This window comes from Desmodus rotundus, chromosome 4 (genome assembly GCF_022682495.2).
Source record: "Desmodus rotundus isolate HL8 chromosome 4, HLdesRot8A.1, whole genome shotgun sequence".
Taxonomy (NCBI): Eukaryota; Metazoa; Chordata; class Mammalia; order Chiroptera; family Phyllostomidae; genus Desmodus; species Desmodus rotundus.
In genome coordinates, this window is record NC_071390.1 from 157,720,124 (window position 1) to 157,743,153 (window position 23,030).

At 39.8% G+C, this 23,030-nt stretch overlaps 1 protein-coding gene across 1 annotated transcript in view; it reads left to right on the forward strand.

Moving 5' to 3' along the window:
- The first annotated feature begins 778 nt into the window (after nt 1–778).
- UGDH (UDP-glucose 6-dehydrogenase) overlaps nt 779–23,030 on the forward strand; it is a 30,137-nt gene continuing 7,885 nt past the window's right edge. Inside the window, exons 1-6 of the mRNA XM_024573656.3 lie at nt 779–1,006; nt 8,908–9,076; nt 17,241–17,342; nt 19,908–20,108; nt 20,221–20,418; nt 21,109–21,256. Of these exons, the coding sequence (XP_024429424.1) occupies nt 8,915–9,076; nt 17,241–17,342; nt 19,908–20,108; nt 20,221–20,418; nt 21,109–21,256 (811 nt within the window). The 5' untranslated portion in view covers nt 779–1,006; nt 8,908–8,914. The remainder of the gene's footprint in view (nt 1,007–8,907; nt 9,077–17,240; nt 17,343–19,907; nt 20,109–20,220; nt 20,419–21,108; nt 21,257–23,030) is intronic.

A 23,030-nucleotide genomic window follows, 5' to 3' on the forward strand; every position in this document is an offset into this window, starting at 1 on the left:
ACTGGGCGGGCTCCACATGTTAATTTTACCTTCTCCCATACACGGTAGTTAACATGTTGCACACTCTACTGCGTATCATGCAGAGACACCCCAGGTCCTGAATTGGCAGGAGCATCATCTCCGGAAAATATCTCTGAAGGGCGTGGGTGTCCCGCTTCTCCAGGGATCAGGGCGGGGTCCCTAACTGGTCCACTCACGTCTGGACTCAGCACCCTCCAGACTTAAGGCATCTCCTTCCCAGAAACCGCGGGTGGGACGGGGTCTGACTCAATCTTAGGCCGCAAGCCCGGGGGGTGCGGCGGGCCCACGGGCCTGGCGGGCGTGGGAGGGAAGTAAGCCGCCGGCCAATTCGGACCCGTAGAGTCTAACGGGACAAAGACAGGGCCCGCCCTCCCGGGTGCTGGGGAGACCAGTAGGGGGCCAGACCAGTACCCCCGCAGCCCCTGAGTATGGCTGACCTGGAGCCCACGCGGCAGCACCTCAGCGCGGTCCGTTACCCAGGAACTGGGTACAGGGAGTGAAGTGGGGCCTAACGATAAGTCCAAAGCCTCTGACTGCAGCGGTGACGCACCTAGGGCCCAGCCCCAGCCCCAGCCCCAGCCCCAGCCCCACAGCCAAAAGCGGACCAGGTGCGCACGCAGCTCCGCTCTGCGCGTCTCGTGGCAGGGGCGGGGCCGCTGATCTGGCCAGAGTGGATTCGCCCAAGCTCGGCCAGGGGCGTGGCCTGTCCATCCCAGCCACGCTAGCTGGGCCGGGTCCCCAGGACGCTGCAGGAAATAGGGGCGGGGCCCTGGCCGAGTGCGGCGGCTGGAGCTTGGCTTTGCGGGAATGAAGTCTCCGCCTTCTCCCGCAGAGGGCCTTAAATACGGGCCCGGGACTCTGGGTACCAGGAGAGGAGATTTGGAGGAGTGGCGGTTGTGGGCCCTTGGAGGGAGGAGCTGCCGGAGCTGTCGGAGTAGTCGGAGCCCTTGGAGCCCTCGGAATAGGACCGGAAGCTTGGAAGTGGGTAAGCGTCTTTCCCGGGCTGGCCCCGCCACCAGTCGGATGCTCAGGGTCCCGGCGGCGTGTGGAGGAAGCGGAGCCGGGGTGTTCGCGCTGCTCCAGGTCGCTCCTTGCGCTGGGTCCCAGGCTTCCAGCCTCACGATCCCCGTCTCTTCTTTTAGGCTCTGGCGGGAATCTCTGTTTGGGAGTGCCGCCCTGGGGATGGTATACCTTGGGCTTTTTATTCCAGACTCGCGAGTCTTCCAGGCGCATCATTCTGCTTTTCCTCACTTTCTGACTTGAAGTACATGAGATTTCCCTTGAGCTTCAAGAAAGCCGAACGTCCACCGAACGAAGCGGTCCTCTGGTTAGGGACCCCATTTTGGTCTCAGAGTCATAGTCTTTTGTTTGTGTAAAGTCTGCTCACCTGGGGGCTGCTGCTTTCCTCGATTCATTGGCTGCCCTTCTTAAGAAACTAGAGAGAAAACTAAGCCAGAAAGCCCTTTTGATTTGAGGGCGAAATCCTGGGACATTCTGTATGGGCTGTGCTGGAATGCGTTGTTGGCCAACACACCATATAATTGCCTTATTTCACCTCAGGGAAGGCCTTTCTTGGGTGCTTTTTAGGAGATCCTGTGAGTATGAGATCTTGATAAATGACACCTCTTTACATAGGAAGATAATTGAGTAGGGTTAGAATTCTGACATATAGAAAAGAGGGATTCACTGGTAGGCAGCTTTTTATGGTTACACAGAGGAATGGCTGTCCATTGACTGCCCTCAAAGACACAGTGAGTCTTTGAGTTTCTTCAAATCCCCTAAGAAATAGAGAACAGTAGTCTGGTCTGTTTCTTCAGGGGGGCCTGGAAATGAAAGCGATTACTGTCTGCTCTGAGATGTGCTGTTAGCACCCAGCATCTAGTTCAAGGTAAGTGGTAGAGAACCCTGATTAAAAGGATCGCATTTCCCTTCCCATTGCTGCACTTCTTCCTCTAACATAAAATCTTCCTATAACTATAGGAAGCATATTCCGTCCTTCCTCTTGCTGTTTCCACAGCTTTATATGATACCCTTTAGATACAATATTAACACTCTGTCACTGATTAAGTATTTTTCCTGGGTCAGGCATCTGCTAGTATTTAATTTTTTGAAAATGAGTAAGATGATTTGTGAAATTGATATATCCAGCTATAGTTAATCCTTTGCTTTAGCTACTGGGTAATTATGCAGGGTACACTGAAGAAGGGTGGAGGTGAAGGAATTATATTTAGTTTAGATTGTAGTTACCCACATAGTCTAGGTAGAAATCTGGTCTCAATTTATAAAATCTTAAATAAAGAGTAGTTTTGGAATGGCCTGGTCTGTTGTGACTTTCCTAAAATACAGAGGTAAAAACTCTTTTCAAACTGACTTAAAAAGCAAACATTCCCATTTCCCTAACAGCACAGTAGAGAGCATCAGAAGGCACATAAAAATAGAATAGAATGTAGAATCAGAAGACATCTATGTCAGGGAAAGTATATCACTAGCACTGTATCAAACTACATATTAAAGCTTATTGAAGATTTCATGGAAACTTTCAAGTGATAATTTATTTGGATGTGCCCAGCTTCTTTCGTAATTATCCCATTGTCATCTACAAGCTATACTTATGAAACAGCAACGCAGGGATCCCAGAAACATACAGGGCTGGCACACATAATGCCTCTTTTTATTACAAAATCATAAGCGTGTAATTCTGTAACATAACACTATTACAGTCAAGAACGCCATATGACATTTTGGGTGAAATGTTCAAATTAAACTATAAATTATTACACTCATATTATTACCCTACCAGCCACATTCAAGCAGGCGTTACTTCTGCTGGATCCTGTATGTAGTTCTATAATACAGGTTCACCTGCTATCAATAATTTGCCCAGCAGTTGTATGTAAGGCAAAGCTGAATACAGCCTGGTTATCAAGATGTATAAGTAACTGAGAACACTGCCAAAGTTCTACCTAAAGAAGAGAGGATGATAGGATTCTGGGCAATCTGTGCAAAAATACTGTGATCAGCTATCTGAGCTAAAGATTCAAATAACAGTCTTCATTTAAAAAACATAGGGGGATTAGAAGACTTCTGGCCAAGATGGAGGAGTAGGTAGATACACTTTGCCTCCTTACACAACGAAAGAAGGACAACAACAAATTTAAAAACAAAAAACAACCAGAGCTGCCAGAAAATTGAACTGTATGAAATTCTGACAACCAAGGAGTTAAAGAAAAAACATTCAGACTGGAAGGAGGGGCGGAGACAGGCAACAGGGGCAGAGAGGATGTGCAGCAAAGCTGAGGCTGGTGGGCTGGGTGGTGAGGTAGAGGCTGGTGGAACGGCTGTAAAAACCTGTAGGGGTAGCAGTGGCAAGAGAAACTCCCAGCCTCACAGGAAAGTTCATTGGAGAGACCCACAGGGTCCTAGAACATACACAAACCCACCCACCCTGGAATCAGCATGAGAAGTGGCCAATTTGCTTGTGGGTAGCAGGGGAAGTGACTGAAAGCCAGCCGAGAGCTGAGCAAATGGCATTGTTCCCTTTTGGATGCCTCCCCCACATACAACACCAAAACTTAGCCATGAGTTGGGTTGCCCCACCCTGGTGAGTACCTAAGGCTTCACCCCTTCCTATGTAACAGGCCTGCTGAGACCAAAAAAAAAGAAAAAGTGGTCCAAATGAGAGAACAGATCAAAGCTCCAAAAATAGTACTAAGTGATGAAGAGAGAGCGAACCTATCAGATGCACAGTTCAAAACACTGGTAATCAGGATGCTCACAGAAAAGGTGGAGTATGGTCACAAAATAGAGGAAGAAGGGAGGCTATGCAAAGTGAAATAAAGGAAAATGTACAGGCAACCACCAGTGAAGGGAAGGAAACTGGGACTCAAATTAATGATTTGGACCAGAAGGAAGAAATAAACATTCAACCAGAACAGAATGAAGAAACAAGAATTCAAAAAAATGAGGAGAGGCTTAGGAACCTCTGGGACAACTTTACATGTTCCAACATCTGAGTCATAGGTGTGCCAGAAGGAGAAGAGGAAGAGCAAGAAACTGAAAACTTATTTGAAAAAATAATGAAAGAGAACTTCCCCAATCTGGCAAAGGAAATAGACTTCAGGAAGTCCAGGAAGCTCAGAGAGTCCCAAAGAAGTTGGACCCAAGGAAGCACATACCGAGGTACATCATAATTGAATTACCCAAAATGAAGATGAAAGACAAGGCGAGAATCTTAAAAGCAGCAAGAGAAAAGGAGACAGTTACCTACAAAGGAGTTCCCATAAGATTGTCAGCTGATTTCTCAAAAGAAACCTTGCAGGCAAGAAGAGCCTGGAAAGAAGTATTTGAAGTCATGAAAGACAAGGATCTACCTCCAAGATTACTCTATCCAGCAAAGCTTTCATTTAGAATGGAAGGGCAGCTAAAGTGCTTCCCAGATAAGGTCAAGTTAAAGGAGTTCATCATCACCAAGCCCTTATATGAAATGTTAAAGGGACTTGTCTAAGAAAAAGAAGATCAAAAATATGAACAGTAAAATGACAAGAAAGTCACACCTATCAACAACCGAACCTAAAAAGCAAAAACAAACTAAGAAACAACTAGAGCAGAAACAGATTCACAGAAATGGAGATCACCTGGAGGGTTATCAGTGAGGAAGGGGAAGGGGTAGAATGGGGGAAAAGGTAGAGGGAATAAAAAGCATAAATGGTAGGTGCAAAATAGACAGGGGGAGGTTAAGAATAATATAGGAATTGGAGAATCCAAAGAATTTACATATATGACTCATGGACATGAACTAAGGGTGAGGGAAATGTTGGTGGGAGGGGTGGTGCAGGGCAGAGGGCAATAAAGGGGAGGGAAAAAAAGGGACAACTGTAATAGCATAGTCAATAAAATATATTTAAAAATAAAAACGATAGGTCCTTATGGTGAGTTTCTCATTCATTCAGTTAATATATATTGAAAGCCTAGTGTTCAAGGTGTTGAGGTGAACAGAAGCAGATAAGAACTGTTAGCCTGGGAGCACTGTATTAAACTGTGAACTTCTTCAGCCTAAGTTGCCTCATGTACACAGTCAGTCCATTTTTAAAAAATTATTATTTTTTCTTTTATTAGTATTTTTTTTATGCCAAATTTACTCCCTGGCTGTAAGTTTTTGTTTCTTTACTTTCTGCTTTTTTCTTCTGTGCAACCTCCTCTTCTGCTTTAGGAACCATCTGCTCTTTTTTAGTAAGGATCATCTCAGTGAGGCAGGGAGAGCTCATGCGCGCATTAATCCACCCACGAGCTCTGTTCAGTTCTGCTCCATGTCTTGGGAGCATTGTTCACTTGGATATGCTCAATGACGAGAGAATCAATATTTAAACCCTTATGTTCAGCATTACTCTCTGCATTTTTAAGCATGTGCAGCAAAGATTCAGCACTCATTTTGGGCCACTGACCCTGTGTGCAGCCCCACTGTTTGGCCTGGGCACAGCTACCAGCTCCACCATTGTAACAACAGAACGGCACACATTGCTTCTGTCAGTGACATCCTTCAAATACTTGGTGGCTTTTCTGATATGCATACCCTTGATGGCCTGGGCAGTTTCACGAGTGTTCTTAAAGTGAACGTGAAGATTTGAACTTCTGAGAACCAAGATGGCGCCTAGGTAGACACACTGCGCCTCCTCGCACAACCAGAACTGACAGAGAATCGAACAGCAAGGGGGACCAACACCAAGAAAATAGAAAATAACCATTCATGCAGACTGGTAGGAGGGGCGGAGACAGGCACCGGGGTGGAGAGGACTCGCGTGGCTGTGGCGGGACTGAGACTGGCGGAGTGTGGGACAAATGGCGCAGGCAGTCCGAGCACTAGCAGACCCTGCAGCCCCACATTTGCGCAGATAAACCGAGAGGGCCGGACTCAGAGTGGCGGAGAGTGGGGCAGGCAGAGCAGCGGGTAGCACCCTGCGGCACCAAATTTGCCCACAGATAAACCTGACGAACGGCAGGCAACGAAGCAGCAGACCGTGCAACCCAGGGCTCCAGCTCCGGGAAATAAAGCCTCAAACCTCTGATTGAAAGCACCCCTGGGGCGGCAGCAGGAGAGACTCCCGGCCTCACAGAAGAGGTTGTTGGAGAGACCCACAGGGGCCTAGAGTGTGTACAGGCCCACTTACTCGGGAACCAGCACCAGAGTGGCCCAGTTTGATTGTGGGTAACGGAGTGAAAGATTGAAATCCGGAGGAGAGTGAGGCGGGCGCCATTGCTCCCACTCGGCCCCTCCCCCATGTACAGTGTCACAGCGCAGCCACCAGCATTACCCCGCCCCGGTGAACACCTAAGGCTCCGCCCCTTAAAGTAACAGACGCGCCAAGACAAAAAAAAAAAAAAAAAAAATGGCCCAAATGACAGAACACTTCAAAGCTCCAGAAAAAATACAACTAAGCGAGGAAGAGATAGCCAACCTATCGGATGCACAGTTCAAAGCACTGGTTATCAATATGCTCACAGACTTGGTTGAATCTATTCGAAAAACAGATGAAAAAATGAAGCCTATGCTAAGAGAAACGAAGGAAAATGTACAGGGAACCAATAGTGATGAGAAGGAAACTGGGACTCAAATCAATGGTGTGGACCAGAAGAAAGAAACAAACATCCAAACAGAAAAGAATGAAGAAACAAGAACTTGGAAAAATGAGGAGAGGCTTAGGAACCTCCCAGACGCCTTGAAACGTTCCCACATCCGAATTATAGGGGTGCCAGAAGGAGAAGAGGAAGAACAAAAAATTGAAAACTTATTTGAACAAATAATGAAGGAGAACTTCCCTAATCTGGCAAAGGAAATAGACTTCCGGGAAGTCCAGGAAGCTCAGAGAGTCCCAAAGAAGCTGGACCCAAGGAGGAACACACCAAGGCACATCATAATTACATTACCCAAGATTAAACGCAAGGACCTACATCCAAGATTACTGTATCCAGCAAAGCTATCACTTAGAATGGAAGGGAAGATAAAGTGCTTCTCAGATAAGGTCAAGTTAAAGAAGCTCATCATCACCAAGCCCTTATTATATGAAATGTTAAAGGGAGTTACCTAAGAAAAAGAAGATCAAAAATTGGAACAGTAAAAATGACAGCAAACTCACAGTTATTAACAACCACACCTAAAACAGAAACGAGAGCAAACTAGGCAAACAACTAGAACATGAGGGTTGTCATTAAAGGAGTGGGAGGGGGAGAGAGGGGGAAAGGTACAGAGAATAAGTAGCATAGATGATAGGTGGAAAATAGACAGGGGGAGGGTAAAAATAGTGTGGGAAATGTAGAAGCCAAAGAACTTATAAGTATAACCCATGGACATGAACTATGGGGGGGAATGTGGGAGGGAGGGGGGTGGGCAGGATGGAGTGGAGTGGGGGGGGAATGGGACAACTGTAATAGCATAATCAATAAATATATTAAAAAAAACAAAAAAACAAAGATTTGAACTTCTTATTTTGCATAATTTTGTGGAGTTTTCTGAGTCGAGTGAATAGTGAACCATTTTCAGAGGTCACTTTTGGGAAGAGCTTAATCCGTGCTTATTATAAGAATGTTAGCAGAATCTGCTGTTTTGCTTGAGATTGAAGGCACAGACTTCCTTATTAACCTCTTAGCTATGTGGTAACCTTCCCAAATCCTCTGGTCCAAAAATACTTTGAGATTCCACTTTTTAGGGATTCTGGATTTATTAGCTTTAATTAGAGAAAGTTGGCGAGCTGTCCAGTCAGGGTATTACAGTATAGTAGTTCTTCCGATTCATTACAGTTTAGGACTTGCTCTTCAGCCTTACATGTCTTGAAGGTGGTTTCCGCCCTTCCCCCCCCCCACCCCCCGCCCCATGAGCCCATAATTAATGAGGCTTTAGATGTTAACTTTGATGAGTAAGCTCACAAGAGAGTGATAAATACACGAGAATGGAATTTTGCTATTACAGTAGAGACATTTTCCAATATTTGGAATACTTTTAATTAAATCACCTTTCCAGATCAGCCTTCTCTGATCCATTTAGGAATATGCTAACAAATTCTTAATCTCTCTGATTGCCATTTTCCTTTTCTTTGGAATCCTTGGATTACATGATGTCTGAGGTCTTGGCAAAGACTAAAATTCTAAGAATTTGATCACTTCAATAATTTTCATTCTCATAATGAATAAATTGACATTTTTATGTATAAATCAGTCCTTTGTAATTTTGATTAGTGTGAATTAGTTTACCTAATGGTATTTGAAAACCTATCAAAATCTGTGTAATAGCTTTGGTAATGATAGAAATTACTTTCCTTTAACCATCTCATGGTTTCTGATTAAATTTGAAGTGGAGTTTAAGAACTTTGTCAATTACCTAAAAGTAAACTGCTGAAGCCAAATTGGGTAGGGAATATAATCTCAGAGGCCAATTCTGGACTACAGAAGTAATCTTATTATCTGCTGTGTTAGTCTAAACCTGTCTCAAGGCTGACCTCTGTATACCAGCATTTATTTAAGCAAGAATTGCACTGGTATTTCACCCTTGACCTTTCCCTCAGCAATCAAAGTTGTCCTAGTGTATTAGAGGCGTAAGTAAGGTTTTATTTTTCTTCTTGACTTTCTAAATATTGGGTTATTATAAACTTTGTGGCTCTTCTCCAGTAATTTTTTCCATATGTTTCATACTAGTGCATCCAAGAACAGGTTTGGTCATCCAACTAGAATGTTATTTTTTTACCATCATTTTCATAATTCTTAATGAGTGTGAATCTTAATGAGTAGGAAATCTTTCCAAATATGCCACCTTGACAGTTCTTAAAGAGTGTGATGGAAGTGCAATGTGATTTTAAATTTTCTGTTGTCCGTAGAACAGTCTTACTGTTTCCCTTCCAGTACAATCATGTTTGAAATTAAGAAGATCTGCTGCATTGGTGCGGGCTATGTTGGAGGACCCACGTGTAGCGTCATAGCTCAGATGTGCCCCGAAATCAGGGTAACAGTTGTTGATGTCAATGAATCAAGAATCAATGCATGGAACTCTCCTACGCTTCCTATTTATGAGGTAACCGCTTAAAACAACTCTCTGTTCTCATGCTCTTTGTTTTCTCACTCTTTTTGTGAAATAATTTACTATTGATATAAAAATCTATGACTGCAGCTGATAAGACATTAAATGAAAAAATTTAGATACACAGTATTATGTCAAGTATGATCAGGGAAAATGACTGGAAAGAAGTATGTTAGAATATTGTTAATGATTGTATTAGTGCAGTGAGATCATGGGTAATTTTTTGTCTTCTCTTTAAATTTTGTTGGTGTGGTTACCATATTATAATAGTAAAATTAAAAAGTGGTATTCTTTAAAAATAAAATAAAACTGGTTGTTTATAATACTAAGATATATAAGTCTTACATTTTTTGAATTAGTGTACATATATCAGGAAAACCTAGGATGGATAAATGGTTACTTTCATATTTAGTATTTAGTAACACAAATTTGTTTAATTAGAATTTCAAAATTTCTGTGAATTTAGGGAATGTATAATTAAGAAAATATGCTTTAAACTATTTTATTAAGCTGAGTCCCATTTTTTATTATTTCTTTGTAAAATGAGTTCATGATACTATGCTTTTGAAACCTAACAGGAAAGAATTTAAAAATTTTATGGTAGCATTATGGTAAACCATCATACCTAGACTGGGAGATATTGCAGAACTATATAATACACAGAAACAAATACAGAGAGTCAGCCAAAATGGGAAGACAAAGATACATGCATCAAATTAAAGAACAGGAGAAATTTCCAGAAAAAGAACTAAGTGAAATGGAGGCAAGCAATCTATCAGATACAGAGTTCAAAACAATGTTATAGGGATGCTCAAGGAGCATAGGGGAAGAATGAATGAACTCAGTGAGAACTTATAAAAAGAGACAGTAAGCATTAAAAACCACATAAAAATTATAAAAAAGGACCAGTCAGAAATGAAGAATATAATAACCAAAATGAAGAATATAGTAGAGGAGTCATCAGCAGATTAGATGAAGCAGATGGTCAAATCAGTGATTTGAAAGACAAGGTAGTAGTAAACACCCAAACAGCAGCAAAAAGATAAAAGAATTTTAAAAAATGGGGATAACCCTGGCTGGTGTGGCTTAGTGGATTGAGCACTGGTTTGCGAACCGGAAGGTTGCAGGTTCGATTTCTGGTCAGGGCACATGCCTGGTTTGTAGTCCAGGTTCCCCAGTTGGGGGCATGTGAGAGGCAACCAATGTATCTCTTGCACATTGATGTTTCTCTCCCAGAAATTAAAAAAAAAAAAATTATGGGGGGAGAGGAATGTAAGGGGACTAAATGGTAATGAGAAAATATATAATGAAGATTAAAAAATAATTGGAAAACAAATTTTTAAAAAATGGGGATAATTTAAGGGGCCTCTGGGATAACATCAAGTGTAACAATATCCACATCATAGGGGTACCAGAAAGAGAAGCGAGAGCAAGGGACTGAGTACCTATATGAAGAAATAATAACTGAAAACTTTCCTAGCCTGGTTAAGGAAAAGACACACAAGTCCAGGAAGTGCAGAGAGTCTCAAACAAGATGAACACAAAGAGGCCTACACCAAGACACATCGTAATTAAAATGGCAAAGGTGAAAGACAAAAAGACAATCTTAAAAGAGCAGCAAGAGAAAACACAGTTACCTATAAGGGAGCTCCCATAAGACTGTCAGCTGATTTCTCAACAGAAACATTTCAGGCCAGAAGGGATTGGCATGAAATACTCAAAATGATCAAAAGCAAGGGACTACAACCAAGACTACTGTACCCAGCAAAGCTTTCATTAAAAAAGAAAAAAAAAGGAGAAATAAAGAGCTTCACAGAAAAAGAAAAAGCTAAAGGAATTTATTACCACCAAATCAGTATTACAAGAAATGTTAAAGGGATTTGTTTCTTAAAAAAATTTTTAAAGACTATTCACCGTATTTTTCGGACCATAAGACGAGCCTAGGTTTTAGAGGAGGAAAATAGGAAAAAAAATTTTTTGAAGCAAAAAAATGTGGTAAAATATTTAATTTTAAATAAAGCAGAAATCCTGTAGAGAGCCAGGTAAGCTACATTTGGACTATAAGATGCACCCGCCTTTTCCTCCCAAATTTGGGGGGGAAACTGTGTCTTACAGTCCAAAAAATACGGTATATACTTGTAGAGAAAGGGGAAGGGAAAGAGAAAGAGAGGGAGAGAAAGAGAATCATCACTGTATGAGAGATAGATTGGTTGCCTCTTGTATACCCCAAACTGGGTACCTGGCCTGCAATCCAGGAATGTGCCCTGAGTGGGAATCGAACCGGTGATCTTTTGGTTCAAAGGTTGGCACTCAAAACACCTGAGCCACATCAGCCAGGGCTAAAGGGACTTCTTTTTGGTTTGCAGGCCAGCGCTCAATCCACTGAGCCATACCTGCCAGGGCTAAAGGGACTTTTTTAAGAACACGAAAGAAAATAAAAAAGAGGAACATAGTTATAAAGAATAAAATGGCAGTAAATATGTACCTATCAGTAGTCACTTTAAATGTAAATGGATTAAATGTTCCAATCAAAAGAGATACGGTAGCTGCATGGATAAGAAAACAAGACCTGTATATATACTGTGTATAAGAGACCCACCTCAGAATGAAAGACACAAACAGACTGAAAGTAAAGAGTTGGAAAAAGATATTTTATGCAAAGGGAAATGAAAAAAAGCTGGGGGAGCAATACTTGTATCAGATAAAATAGACTTTAAAACCTAAGACTATAATAAGAGACATAGGAAGACATTACATAACAACAAAGGGATCAATCCAACATGAGGATATAACCCTTGTAAACCTGTATGTTCCCAACTGAGCATCTAACTATATAAAGCACATCTTGATGGACATAAAGGAAGAGATCGACAGTAATACAGTCATAGTAGGGGATTTTTAAAAAAGACTTTATTTATTTATTTTTAGAAAGAAGGAGAGATGGGAGAAAGGGAGAGAAACATCACAGTTGCCTCTCATACACGCCCCAGCTGGGGACATAAGCGCAACTCAGGCATGAGCCTTGACTAGGAATCGAACCAGTGACGTTTTGCTTTGTAGGATGATGCCTAACCAACTGAGCCACACTGGTCAGGGCCATAATAGAGGATTTTAACACTCCATCAACATCAGTGGATACAACTTCCAGAAAGAAAATCTGGATACATCTTAAATGACACACTAGACCGATGTATTTCATTGATATTTTCAGATCATTACATCCCAAAGCAGTAAAATATGTATTCTTTTCAAGTGCACATGTAACATTTTCTAGGATAGACCCCATATTAGGACACGAAACATTTTCAGGAAGTCCAGGAAGCCTGGAGAGTCCCAAAGAAGTTGGACCCAAAGAGGAACACACCAAAGCACATCATCATTAAGTTACTCAAGATTAAAGATAAAGAGAATCTAAAAATAGCAAGAGAAAAGGACATAGTTACCTACAAAGGAGTTCCCATTAGACTATCAGCTGATTTCTCAAAACAAACATTGCATGCAAGAAGGGTCTAGAAAGAAGTATTTGAAGTCAGGAAAGGCAAGGACCTACATCCAACATTACTCTATCTAGCAAAGCTTTCATTTAGAATGGAAGGGCAGATAATGTACTTCCCAGATAAGGTCAAGTTAAAGGAGTTCATCATTACCAAGCCCTTATTATATGAAATGTTAAAGGGACTTAGTCTAAGAAAAAGAAGATCAAAAATATGAACAGTAAAGTGACAACAAACTCACAACTATTAACAAATGAACCTAAAAGAAAAGAAAAACAACAAAAACAAAAACTAAGCAAACAACTAGAACAGGAACAGAATCAGAGGAATGGACATCACATGGAGGGATTTCAGTGGGGAAGGGCGGGGAGGATTAGGGGGGAAAAGGTACAGGGAAGAAGAAGCATAATTGGTAGGCATAAAATAGACGGGGAGAGATAAAAAATGGTGTAGGAAACAGAGAACTCAAAAAAAACCTTATATGTACAACCCATGGACATGAACTAAGGGGGAGGGGAATGCTGGAGGGTTGGGGGGTGCCGGGCGGAGGGGGAAAAAAGGGGAAATTTTGGGAAAACTAATAGCATGAATATACTTAAATATACTTAAAAAAACAAGTTTCAATAAATTTAAGAAGATTAAAATCATATCAAGCATCTTCTCCAACCACAGTGGTTATAAGGGCTTTTGTCAATAAATCAACTAACAAGTGTTGGTGAAGACATGGTGAAAAGGGAACCTTTGTACACTCTTAGAATACAGATTAGTGCAGCCACTTTGGAAAAGAGTATAGAGGTTCCTCAAAAAATTAAAAACAAAACTGCTTTACCATCCATTAATTTCTTTTCTGGGTATATATCTAAAGGAACCCAAAACACTAATTTAAAGGAATATACGCACCCCTTATGGTCATTACAGTGTTATTTACAATAGCTGAGATGGGGAAGTGGTCCAAGTGCTGATCCAGAGATGAGTGGGTAAAAAAGCCATGGTACATATATGCTGTGTGATATTAGTTGGCCATAAAGAAGAATGACTTTTTATCATTTGCAACAGTATGGATGGATCTAGAGGTTATTCTGTTAAGTGAAATAAGTCAGTCAGAGAAAGACAAATACCATATGATTTCAATTATATGGGGAATTTATAGAACAAAATAAATGAATACACAAAATAGAAACAGACTCAGATACAGGGAACAGACTGATCATTGTCAGAGAGCAGAGGGCTTGGGGGGCTGGGTGAAAAAGGTGAAGGGATTAAAAAGTGCAAATCGGTAGTTACAAAGTAGTCCCGGGGATGTAAAGTACAGCATACGGAATATAGTCAATGATACTGTAATAACTATGTACGGTGCCAGGTGGGTACTGAAAGTATTGGGATAGGGGAACACTTTGTAAAGTATGTGATTGTTTACTATGCTGTACACCTGCAACTACTACAGAATTGGTCTTGACAGCCTCTTCTTGGAGACTGGAGGGAAGCAAACAAGGATGAAGAGAGATATAGACAGTTTTGTTAGTGGAGACATGAAATAAAGGTGATTGACATGTTGGTAATCTTAATTGTCTGGAACTGAGAGATAAAATGTTCTGAAGAAGATGAAAGGGGTAGTGTTGGGTCAAGGACTTGCAAATAGTAAAGGTTCAGAGCAGTATACATCTCATTGACTTATGAATGGGGTTATGTCCAGATAAACCCATTGTAAGTTGGAACTGTTATTAAGTCAGAAATGCATCTAATACACCTAATCATCTGGGGAAGGGTCAAGTCAGGGAACAAGAATAAAGGACCCATGGACAAGGACATTGGGGGGAGGATTGAATGTGGGAGATAGTGGGCAGGCAGGGCAGGGGAGAATAATGGGGGCAAAGTGGGGACAACTGTAATTGAGTGACAATAAAAAATTTTTAAAAAAACCCTTATCTAGTGAGTATTATAGCTTAGCCTAGCCTATTTTAAACATGTTCAGCACCCTTACACTAGCCTACAGTTGAGCAGTTATCTTGAGTTTCATCTCAAGAGTAATTGCCTTCCTCTTCTCACCAGAAATAGGAGACACGGTTGTTTTGTAGACATGATATCCAAAAAACGCTAGCAGCACGTTACACTGTAGAGTATCCTTCATCATCACTGCTGGCCAGAATCATGAGGAAGTGTGGTACTGTGTACTGCTACTGCGTTCCCTGGGAAAAGGTCAACATTCAAAATTTGAAGTACAGTTTCTACCGAATGCACATCATTTTTGCATCATCAAGTCAAAAAATTGTAAGTCGAACCATTGTAAGCCGGGGACTGTCTGTAGTCTCAGAACAGAGAGGATAAGTGAAAAGGTTTATTAGGCCACACTGAAAACCCACCTAAGTATACATAAGGTGCATGAATTTATGTTTACTGTGGTTCTTTCTAATCTTACGGCTTATGTTCTATGGGTCAGAACTATGTTAATAAAAAAGTAGTCATTTTTTATTCCATGAGAAAGAAATATGGTAATAAGGTAGTTAAGTTTTTGCTTAGAAGATAGTATAGTACTGTTAATATTTAACAATTAAAGCATTTTGTTTGTGTTACCATATTTATTGAATAGTCATTGCCTGTTTTGTTAACTTTGTTCATTAAAAAATTTAATAACTACTTTTTAAAAAACAAAATGGATAATTTGCTTTTCTTTTTCCGAATGAAATTAAAGATAATTTTACCCTGTGACAGGTCTTCAGTTCTTCCATAAAAAATACCATATAAATTCTAAATACTAATTATGATAATTACATAATGAATCTAATAAGAGGTAGAATCTGTATTATTAATTGCTCCTGCACAATTTTTAGAGATTACAAATATTCCATTGGTTTTAGTAGAATAATGTAGTTGTTAATTTTGAGGTCTTATTGAAGTTTAGTATAAATTCTTCATTGCTCTGAATTTAGGGTACTCTAATTTAAATACAGTATTAGGAGATTATATATAGGACTAAATTAAATTTCCTGTGCAAAATCTCCAAATCCCATAACCCTTTAATCTCATTTTGTAGAACCTAGTCAAAATAACCAAGGAAATGGTTACTATGACTGATGACATTATATTCATGGTTTTAGTGGTTCATATATTTTGCTGGTACTAGTATATATTTTAGTAAAATTAATGGAAATTGAATTTACATTTTATACTTCCTCTAATTGCTTATATTCAAAGACCTCAGAATCATGAAGAAAAGTGAATTGCCTCTGGATATAACTCTAAACCTGTAGCCCCTGAAGTGGCTTTTTACTTTGCTATATACATGGATAGTTATATGAACAACCATAGATTGTGGGTATTGTTTGAACCTCTCCCCCAAGTAAAGTAAGTTTCAGTGGTTTAGGTTTTTGTTTTGTTTTCTTTCTATTATGCAAAATTTCAAATGTAATAAAAGCACAGAGATTAGGATAATGAATCCCCATATGCCCATCACTCTGTTTCAACAATTTACCAACCTGGGTCAGTCCCCCTCCCACTACCGCCATCCTGATCATTTATGATTTCATCCATGATCCTTACATTATGTGTCTCTAAAAATAATCATTGTTTTTAAACCTAAGCACATCACCATTATCACTGCTAAGGTTTTAAACAATTTCTTAATATCAGAATTCTTATACATGTTCTTCCTCCCATAGTTCATTTGTATCAGGATCCAAGTAAGATCTATACATCACAACAGATGTGTATCATTTAAGTATCTTTTAAGACCAGAATATTTTAGTCTTTCTCTCTCCATTTCTCTCTTTAGTTTATTTGTTGAGGAAACCAAGTTGTTCATCCTGTAGAAATTTTCACAGCCTGGATTTTGCTGATTGGACTGGTCTCATCAGTTTAGGCCTGCTTTTTTTTTGAGTTGGGGGAGGCACAGGAATACCTGTTAGATGGTGTTGCACAGCTTAATATTCTTAACATTAGTATCTCCCCTGATACATTGTGTGGGAAAAGTAACAGCTTTCATTAGAAGTGCCTCTTGCCCTGGCTGGGTGCCTCAGTTGGTTAGAGAGTAGTCCAGATATGCCAAGGTTGTGGGTTCAACCCCCAGAGTCAGGGCACATGCAAGTATCAACCAATGAATGCATAAAGAAGTGGAACAACAAATCGATGTTTCTTTCTTTCTTTCTCTCTCTAAAAATCAATTTTTTAAAAAAAGTGTTTCTTACAATAGACTTAGAAAAAATATATGTTTATGTATGTGTAAATATTGACTGTCTCACAACCAGTTGTTTGGCCTAAATTCTTGGGGGCTAAAAAATCTGTGTTCATAATGATAATGCAGAATCAAATGTTTGCTTGAAATCACAGAAGACATTAGGTTTTCTGATAATTGTGTAGATACTCAGAGTTAATTATTAACTCTTAAGAAATAATCAGGTACATGGTAAACAATGACAAAACATTAAAATGAGCTGCTGTTTTAATTGTGGCATGTTTAATTTCTTTATTTAGTAATGTTACAGAATGTACACTTACAGTCTTTGGTGTATGATCTTTGATTTTTCTGCAAAGATATTATTTGAGAGGGAATCTAGACCTTTAACTTACAATATAAACCTCTGCTTTATCACATGTAATTCTGTACTGTTAGGTTATCTCATGGGACTGGTAAACAGTGTGTACAGCTCATTTTCTTTTTTTCTTTTTAGCCAGGACTAAAAGAAGTGGTAGAAGCCTGTCGAGGAAAAAATCTATTTTTTTCTACCAATATTGATGATGCCATTAAAGAAGCTGATCTTGTATTTATTTCTGTAAGTATTTTCCTTTGCTTTGTGAGTTTTCATGTATTCTTATCTAGACAGAAGTTTCATTCTGTTCTAATAGTAAATCCAGTGCATTAAGCCACAGCAGTGCTTAGGATAGCACTGTCTAGTTGAATTTTGGTTGTCACTGACTTTGTCCAGCACTTCGCCAAAACCTATAATCATTTGGTCAAATATGTCATTTCAGATCATTGAACAAGTACATTCAGAGAAAGTTCTGGTCTGAGACCTGGAATAGGAAGTGCTGGTAATCTGTGAGCACACGTAGTGCTAGTATACTTACTTCATCATTTCCTTTTTCCTCGGGTTGGGAGAGGTCAGGTAAAGAGAATCGGGTAAAGTTTGCCTGCAAACTTACAGGCATCTCCTGTCTACATGAGTTATGTTCCAAAACTCATTTTAGATTAATTGTTTAGAACTTGGCGTCTGCTGGTTAGGTTGTCGGCTAGCCCACAGACACCTTCAGCTCACAATATGGCTAAACTGTTATACCTTTGTAATGAAAAAAAAAAATGCAGTGCTTGCGGGTAAACTTTGGTAACACAACATTTCAACCAGGGTGACTTATTTCTTGCTGTCCTGGTAACCATCTACTCACGTATTCTGTGTAAGAGGGTATAGTTATCACCAGTTGGTAGCTGAGCTAGGATGCTATATGACTGAAGACCTTTAGTGCCTGAGGAATAAAAGGGAAAGCCAGTGGTGTGAGCTTTGACCCGTCCCATGAGATAAAGGAAAGAAATATCCTTAGGTCCATCTGCCCTGCGTGCCTGTTGTTAATGACTCTAAGTTACTCAAAAGGGGTTGTTTTCTGACTGGTGAACTTCGAACTCCAGAAGAATGTGGTAATGAAGCCAGTCTCTTTTTCTGGCTTTTAAAATTACTTCAGAGAAATTAGTGCAGCCTCTGTGACTCATCTACCCATCCTCTACTTAAGCTTGCAGAAGATTAGGGTAGAGGCAGAGAAAAATGAGAACATATTTTGGAATAACTAGATACTTGGAATAAGGTATTCCTGGTTATCTTAGTTTGGATAACCAGAGCCTGGAATGGCAACAAGAGAATTTTCTGTAAAAATATTTAAAAAATAATCTGTTCTCAAGCAACAGAGTCCCTGTAGGGTTTTCTGATAGAGAGCTGATTTTACATATGCCTCTCAGCCGCTCTAACCTGAGCGGCCCTGAATTTTTCCAAGCGATTACTTTATATGCCGTTAGGGTACTTACTGCCATGTAACACATCTAATTTCCATTATCCTCTGGGTCAGTTTTTTAAATGTGTTTGTTATACACTTTTCATTATGGGAAATATCAAACTGACACAAAAGATGAAGAGAGTAATAGGATGAACCCCTATTTACTCATTCTCCATTGTCAAGTTATAATGGCTGATCTTGTTTCATTTACTACTTCTTTCCCTTTCTCCCACCCCAGATCATTTTTCAGGAAATTCCAAATAGGAATAGTTTTCCACAAATCGGTTTTCAATTGTTACTTTCAGAGCTCCTTTACCAGAGGAAGCCATGTGATCACCTCCCACCTCTGACACTTTCACCTTGCCCCGGCAGCCAGCCCTCACTGCCCTTCTGTGCTCCATTGCGCCCTGACCTCTGTGACTAAGTCTTTTCCTGGGTTGTTTCACACATACAAACAACTCTTTCTTCTTGCTCTTCACACCTCAACTCAATCTTCAAGTTTTGATTTATTTTGACTTGATTTTTAAAAATTTTGTTCTTCTGTAGGTTATAAGCTTTTCAAGAGAGGAGAATTGGTGCTACTTACTACCGGTTCAAAAATTGTTTGTGTACAGAGTTTTAAACTTCTCAGAGTACTTCCGTTTTTATTAGAGGGTTGTAAGACTCGTGCGTTAGACTTTAGAGAATATGTTATCCTCATTTTCCAATGAGGTCATTGAGGCAAAAGCAGCCACACTTCCTCGAGGTTGTATAATATAGCTAAGCCGAAACTAAATGCCTAGATTCTGGACTCATGATTTATTTTTCTTCCTGTTTGAGAGTCTTTGTCTACACAGTAGTGTGTATCCTGAAGATGCTAGATAATTCGTAGCTTTAATGAGACAAGAAAGTATTTGTGAATGATACTGCAAACGTTTTTTAAAGCTATTGATATAGGTCTATAAAGGAGAGTAAAAAGGGCTTTAAAGACCATGATAATACGTACAATGGAGAGAGGAAAGAAGGAAAAATTTACATTTCATTTCAGATTGTGAACTTCTTTGGGATAAGAACTGTTTCATTCATTTTTATATCTCCAGGGCTTAGCTTGGATCTTGCCTGCCCTAGTATCTGACACACGTATGGTAATTCTCAACAAAAATTTAGTGAGTGAATTCTCCAGATGCTTTGAGCTGTTCCTTCTGGTGATTATATTTACAAAGTGTATTGTTTTTTTAGGAACTAATAGAGGATTATAGTCAGCTCTACTGATGACAGTTAACTGCCTACTTGACTAGCTAAGTGATGGTCGGGGCCTCTCTTGAAATCATTGAGTATTTCACAGATAATCTGTTCTTAATCCCGGATACTTCCACCAGGTGAACACTCCAACAAAAACCTACGGAATGGGGAAGGGCCGTGCAGCAGATCTGAAGTATATTGAAGCTTGTGCCAGACGCATTGTACAAAACTCACACGGCTACAAAATTGTGACTGAGAAAAGCACGGTTCCTGTGAGGGCAGCAGAAAGTATTCGTCAAATATTTGATGCAAACACAAAACCCAACTTGAATTTACAGGTATTAAAAAAAAGGAAGCATTAGAATCTCGTTCTTCTTATGTAAATATTGGTGCCTTGAAGTTGTCCATAATTAATTCTAGTTTAAAAGTTTCTTTGCATTGGGGTTCTAGGTTCTGTCCAACCCTGAGTTCTTGGCAGAAGGAACGGCTATCAAGGACCTAAAGAACCCAGACAGAGTACTCATTGGAGGGGATGAAACCCCAGAGGGCCAGAGAGCTGTGCAGGCGCTGTGTGCTGTGTATGAGCACTGGGTGCCCAGAGAAAAGATCCTCACCACTAACACTTGGTCTTCAGAACTTTCCAAACTGGTTGGTACATAGCATTCAACTCTCCATTAAATTTAAAGCCAAGGATTTATTTCTCTTAAACCTGTGAAGTTACATAGCTACTCTCTTAATATTAACAAAAGATATGGTTTGAAGATAATATTCTTACACATTATGAAATAGTTATAAACATTTTTCACAAGGGGGATCAAATATTAGTGTTAAAATACTGTGGAAAATTCTTTTTTTTAAATATTTTATTTTTTTTATTTTTAGAGAAAGGGGAAGGGAGGGAGAAAAAGGGAGTGAAATATCAATGTGTGGTTGCTTTTTGTGTGCCCCCTACTGGGGGCCTGGCCCACAACCCAAGCATGTGCTCTGACTAGGAATTGAACCGGCGACCGTTTGGTTCACAGGCCGGCGCTCAATCCACTGAACCACACCAACCAGGGCTGGAAGAGTCCAAAAGTTTAATAAAATGTAAAAAAAATGGAGGGTAGAATAAAAAGTAATTTTTAAAGTAATTCTTTCCCTTCTTTTACCCTCTTTCATAATCATCTATAGTTTCTAACTAAAATATTTTCCCTTATCAATCTATTGCTTCCTCAAATCGAGCCCATCAGTAACTTAAATCTCCCTCAATAATTTGCATCAACTCGATAAAATATAATCCAAATGTATAAAATTGCTATTTTAGCGTATCATAGTTTTTCTTTTTCTTCATTTTTTAAGGCAGCGAATGCTTTTCTTGCCCAGAGAATCAGCAGCATTAACTCTATAAGTGCCCTCTGCGAAGCAACAGGAGCTGATGTAGAAGAGGTGGCAACGGCCATTGGAATGGACCAGAGGATTGGAAATAAGTTTCTAAAAGCCAGCGTTGGTAAACTGAAAATTTTTAGTACATACAGTGGCATCATTTAGCTAGGTCTCTAAATTTAAGGAAGTCTTTGTTTAACTTAATGCACTTAAAATAATTATTCCATTATACATGTAGCTTTCATCCTATCAGGTTCTTCTTTAAATGAAGTACCAGTTACTTACATTGTTTAATAATTACTGTCTGATTAGTGGGATAAGCACAGTTCAGGGCTTTAGGAGGAATAAATTGGTATTTAGTAAGAACATTTAGGAAGAATAAGTTTGAGAGACCACATAATAAATAACTTAAGTAATTCTCAAAGCAAGTAGTAACAAATTTGCAATCATATGCTTTTCTTACTAATAAACTTTTGGAAGTGTGGCCTTACTGATCTTCATTGTTTACACATTCCATATTTGTAAGTTAGCTTACTTACTAAAGTTACTCTGTAACCCTAAAATCAATACTCCTGGTGTTTTTGTGGCCCTTTGCAGCCATTAGCAGAGCAGCAGAAAATGTGAGTCAACTGACACATGCATTTGCAGCTGAAGCTGAATAAGGCAATGCTCTTGCTTTCCTGTTTCAGCTCTCATACTGCAAACACATGCTCTCTTTTGTGGTCTATTAAGTGCCAAGATTTTTGCATTTTTGTGCTTTTTGTTGGTTGTTTTCACTGTTTAAAATGCCTTCCAAGTATATTGCTGAAGTGCTGTCTAGTGTTCTGAAGTGCCAGAGTGCTGTGATGTGCCTTCAGGAGAGGTGTTAAAGCTTCATTCTTCCATGACTTGTAGTCCTGTTGTCTGTGAGTTCAATGTTAATGAATCAACAATATTTATTAAATAAGGTGTCTGTAAACAGAAACACATAAAACAAGATTATGTATTGATTGGTTGATGAAAATGTGACCAGAAACCCACAAGAACCTAACCCTGTATTTCACCTGGCAGCAGTGCTTCAGTATTTGCCAATTTGGCAGCTTTGTGGAACATAACTACCAGGTAAAATGAGATCTGACTGTATTTTTGGATTTAGGTTAATAAGGTTGATGTAAAAGTAAATGGAGCCTTTTACATATTGGGCCATTGTCAGCCCTTCCTGTATTTCTGGGGCCTTATGGAATTTCCTATACTGGTCTCCCTGGCCTTTTCTATCTTCTTGATATTTTCTTCTAGCTACCATTTAATAAAAATAGCTACTATTTACTGGAAGGCATATTATACACCAAGTTCTGAACCAGCACTTCTCATTATCAATCCTTATAGCGATGCTTGAGGTTCAGGGACATTTTTGCAACTCGCTCAAAGCCATACAACTGATGGCTAGCTAGGTGTTTCTGACTCCAGAGCCCATGCCAACCCTCCCTGTTGGGTTGCACTTGAACAGGGGTGGGCTAAGTATGGCCCTGCAACCAAATCCTGCCCACAGCTTGTTTTTGTAAATAAAGTTTTATTGGAACATAGCCATGCCATTTGATTACATATTGGCATAGCAGACAAGGTGACCAAGTGGTTAAGGCGATGGACTGCTGATTGCATATTGGCCATGATTGTTTTCTGATGTACAAAGGCAGAGTTGAAGGGTTATGCCAGTCACTACCTGGCCCACAAAGATGAAAACATTTACTGCCTGGCTCATAAAAGCCTGCTGGCCATGTGCTACAGTTAGGTATGTAGGGCACTGATGTCAGGTGACTGAGGAAAAAAACCCAGAAAATACAGCAATAATAGAACTTGAGCTACAAAATTATTTGAAATTTATTTATAGAATTGATTAGTTGCTTGCAAATTTCACACAA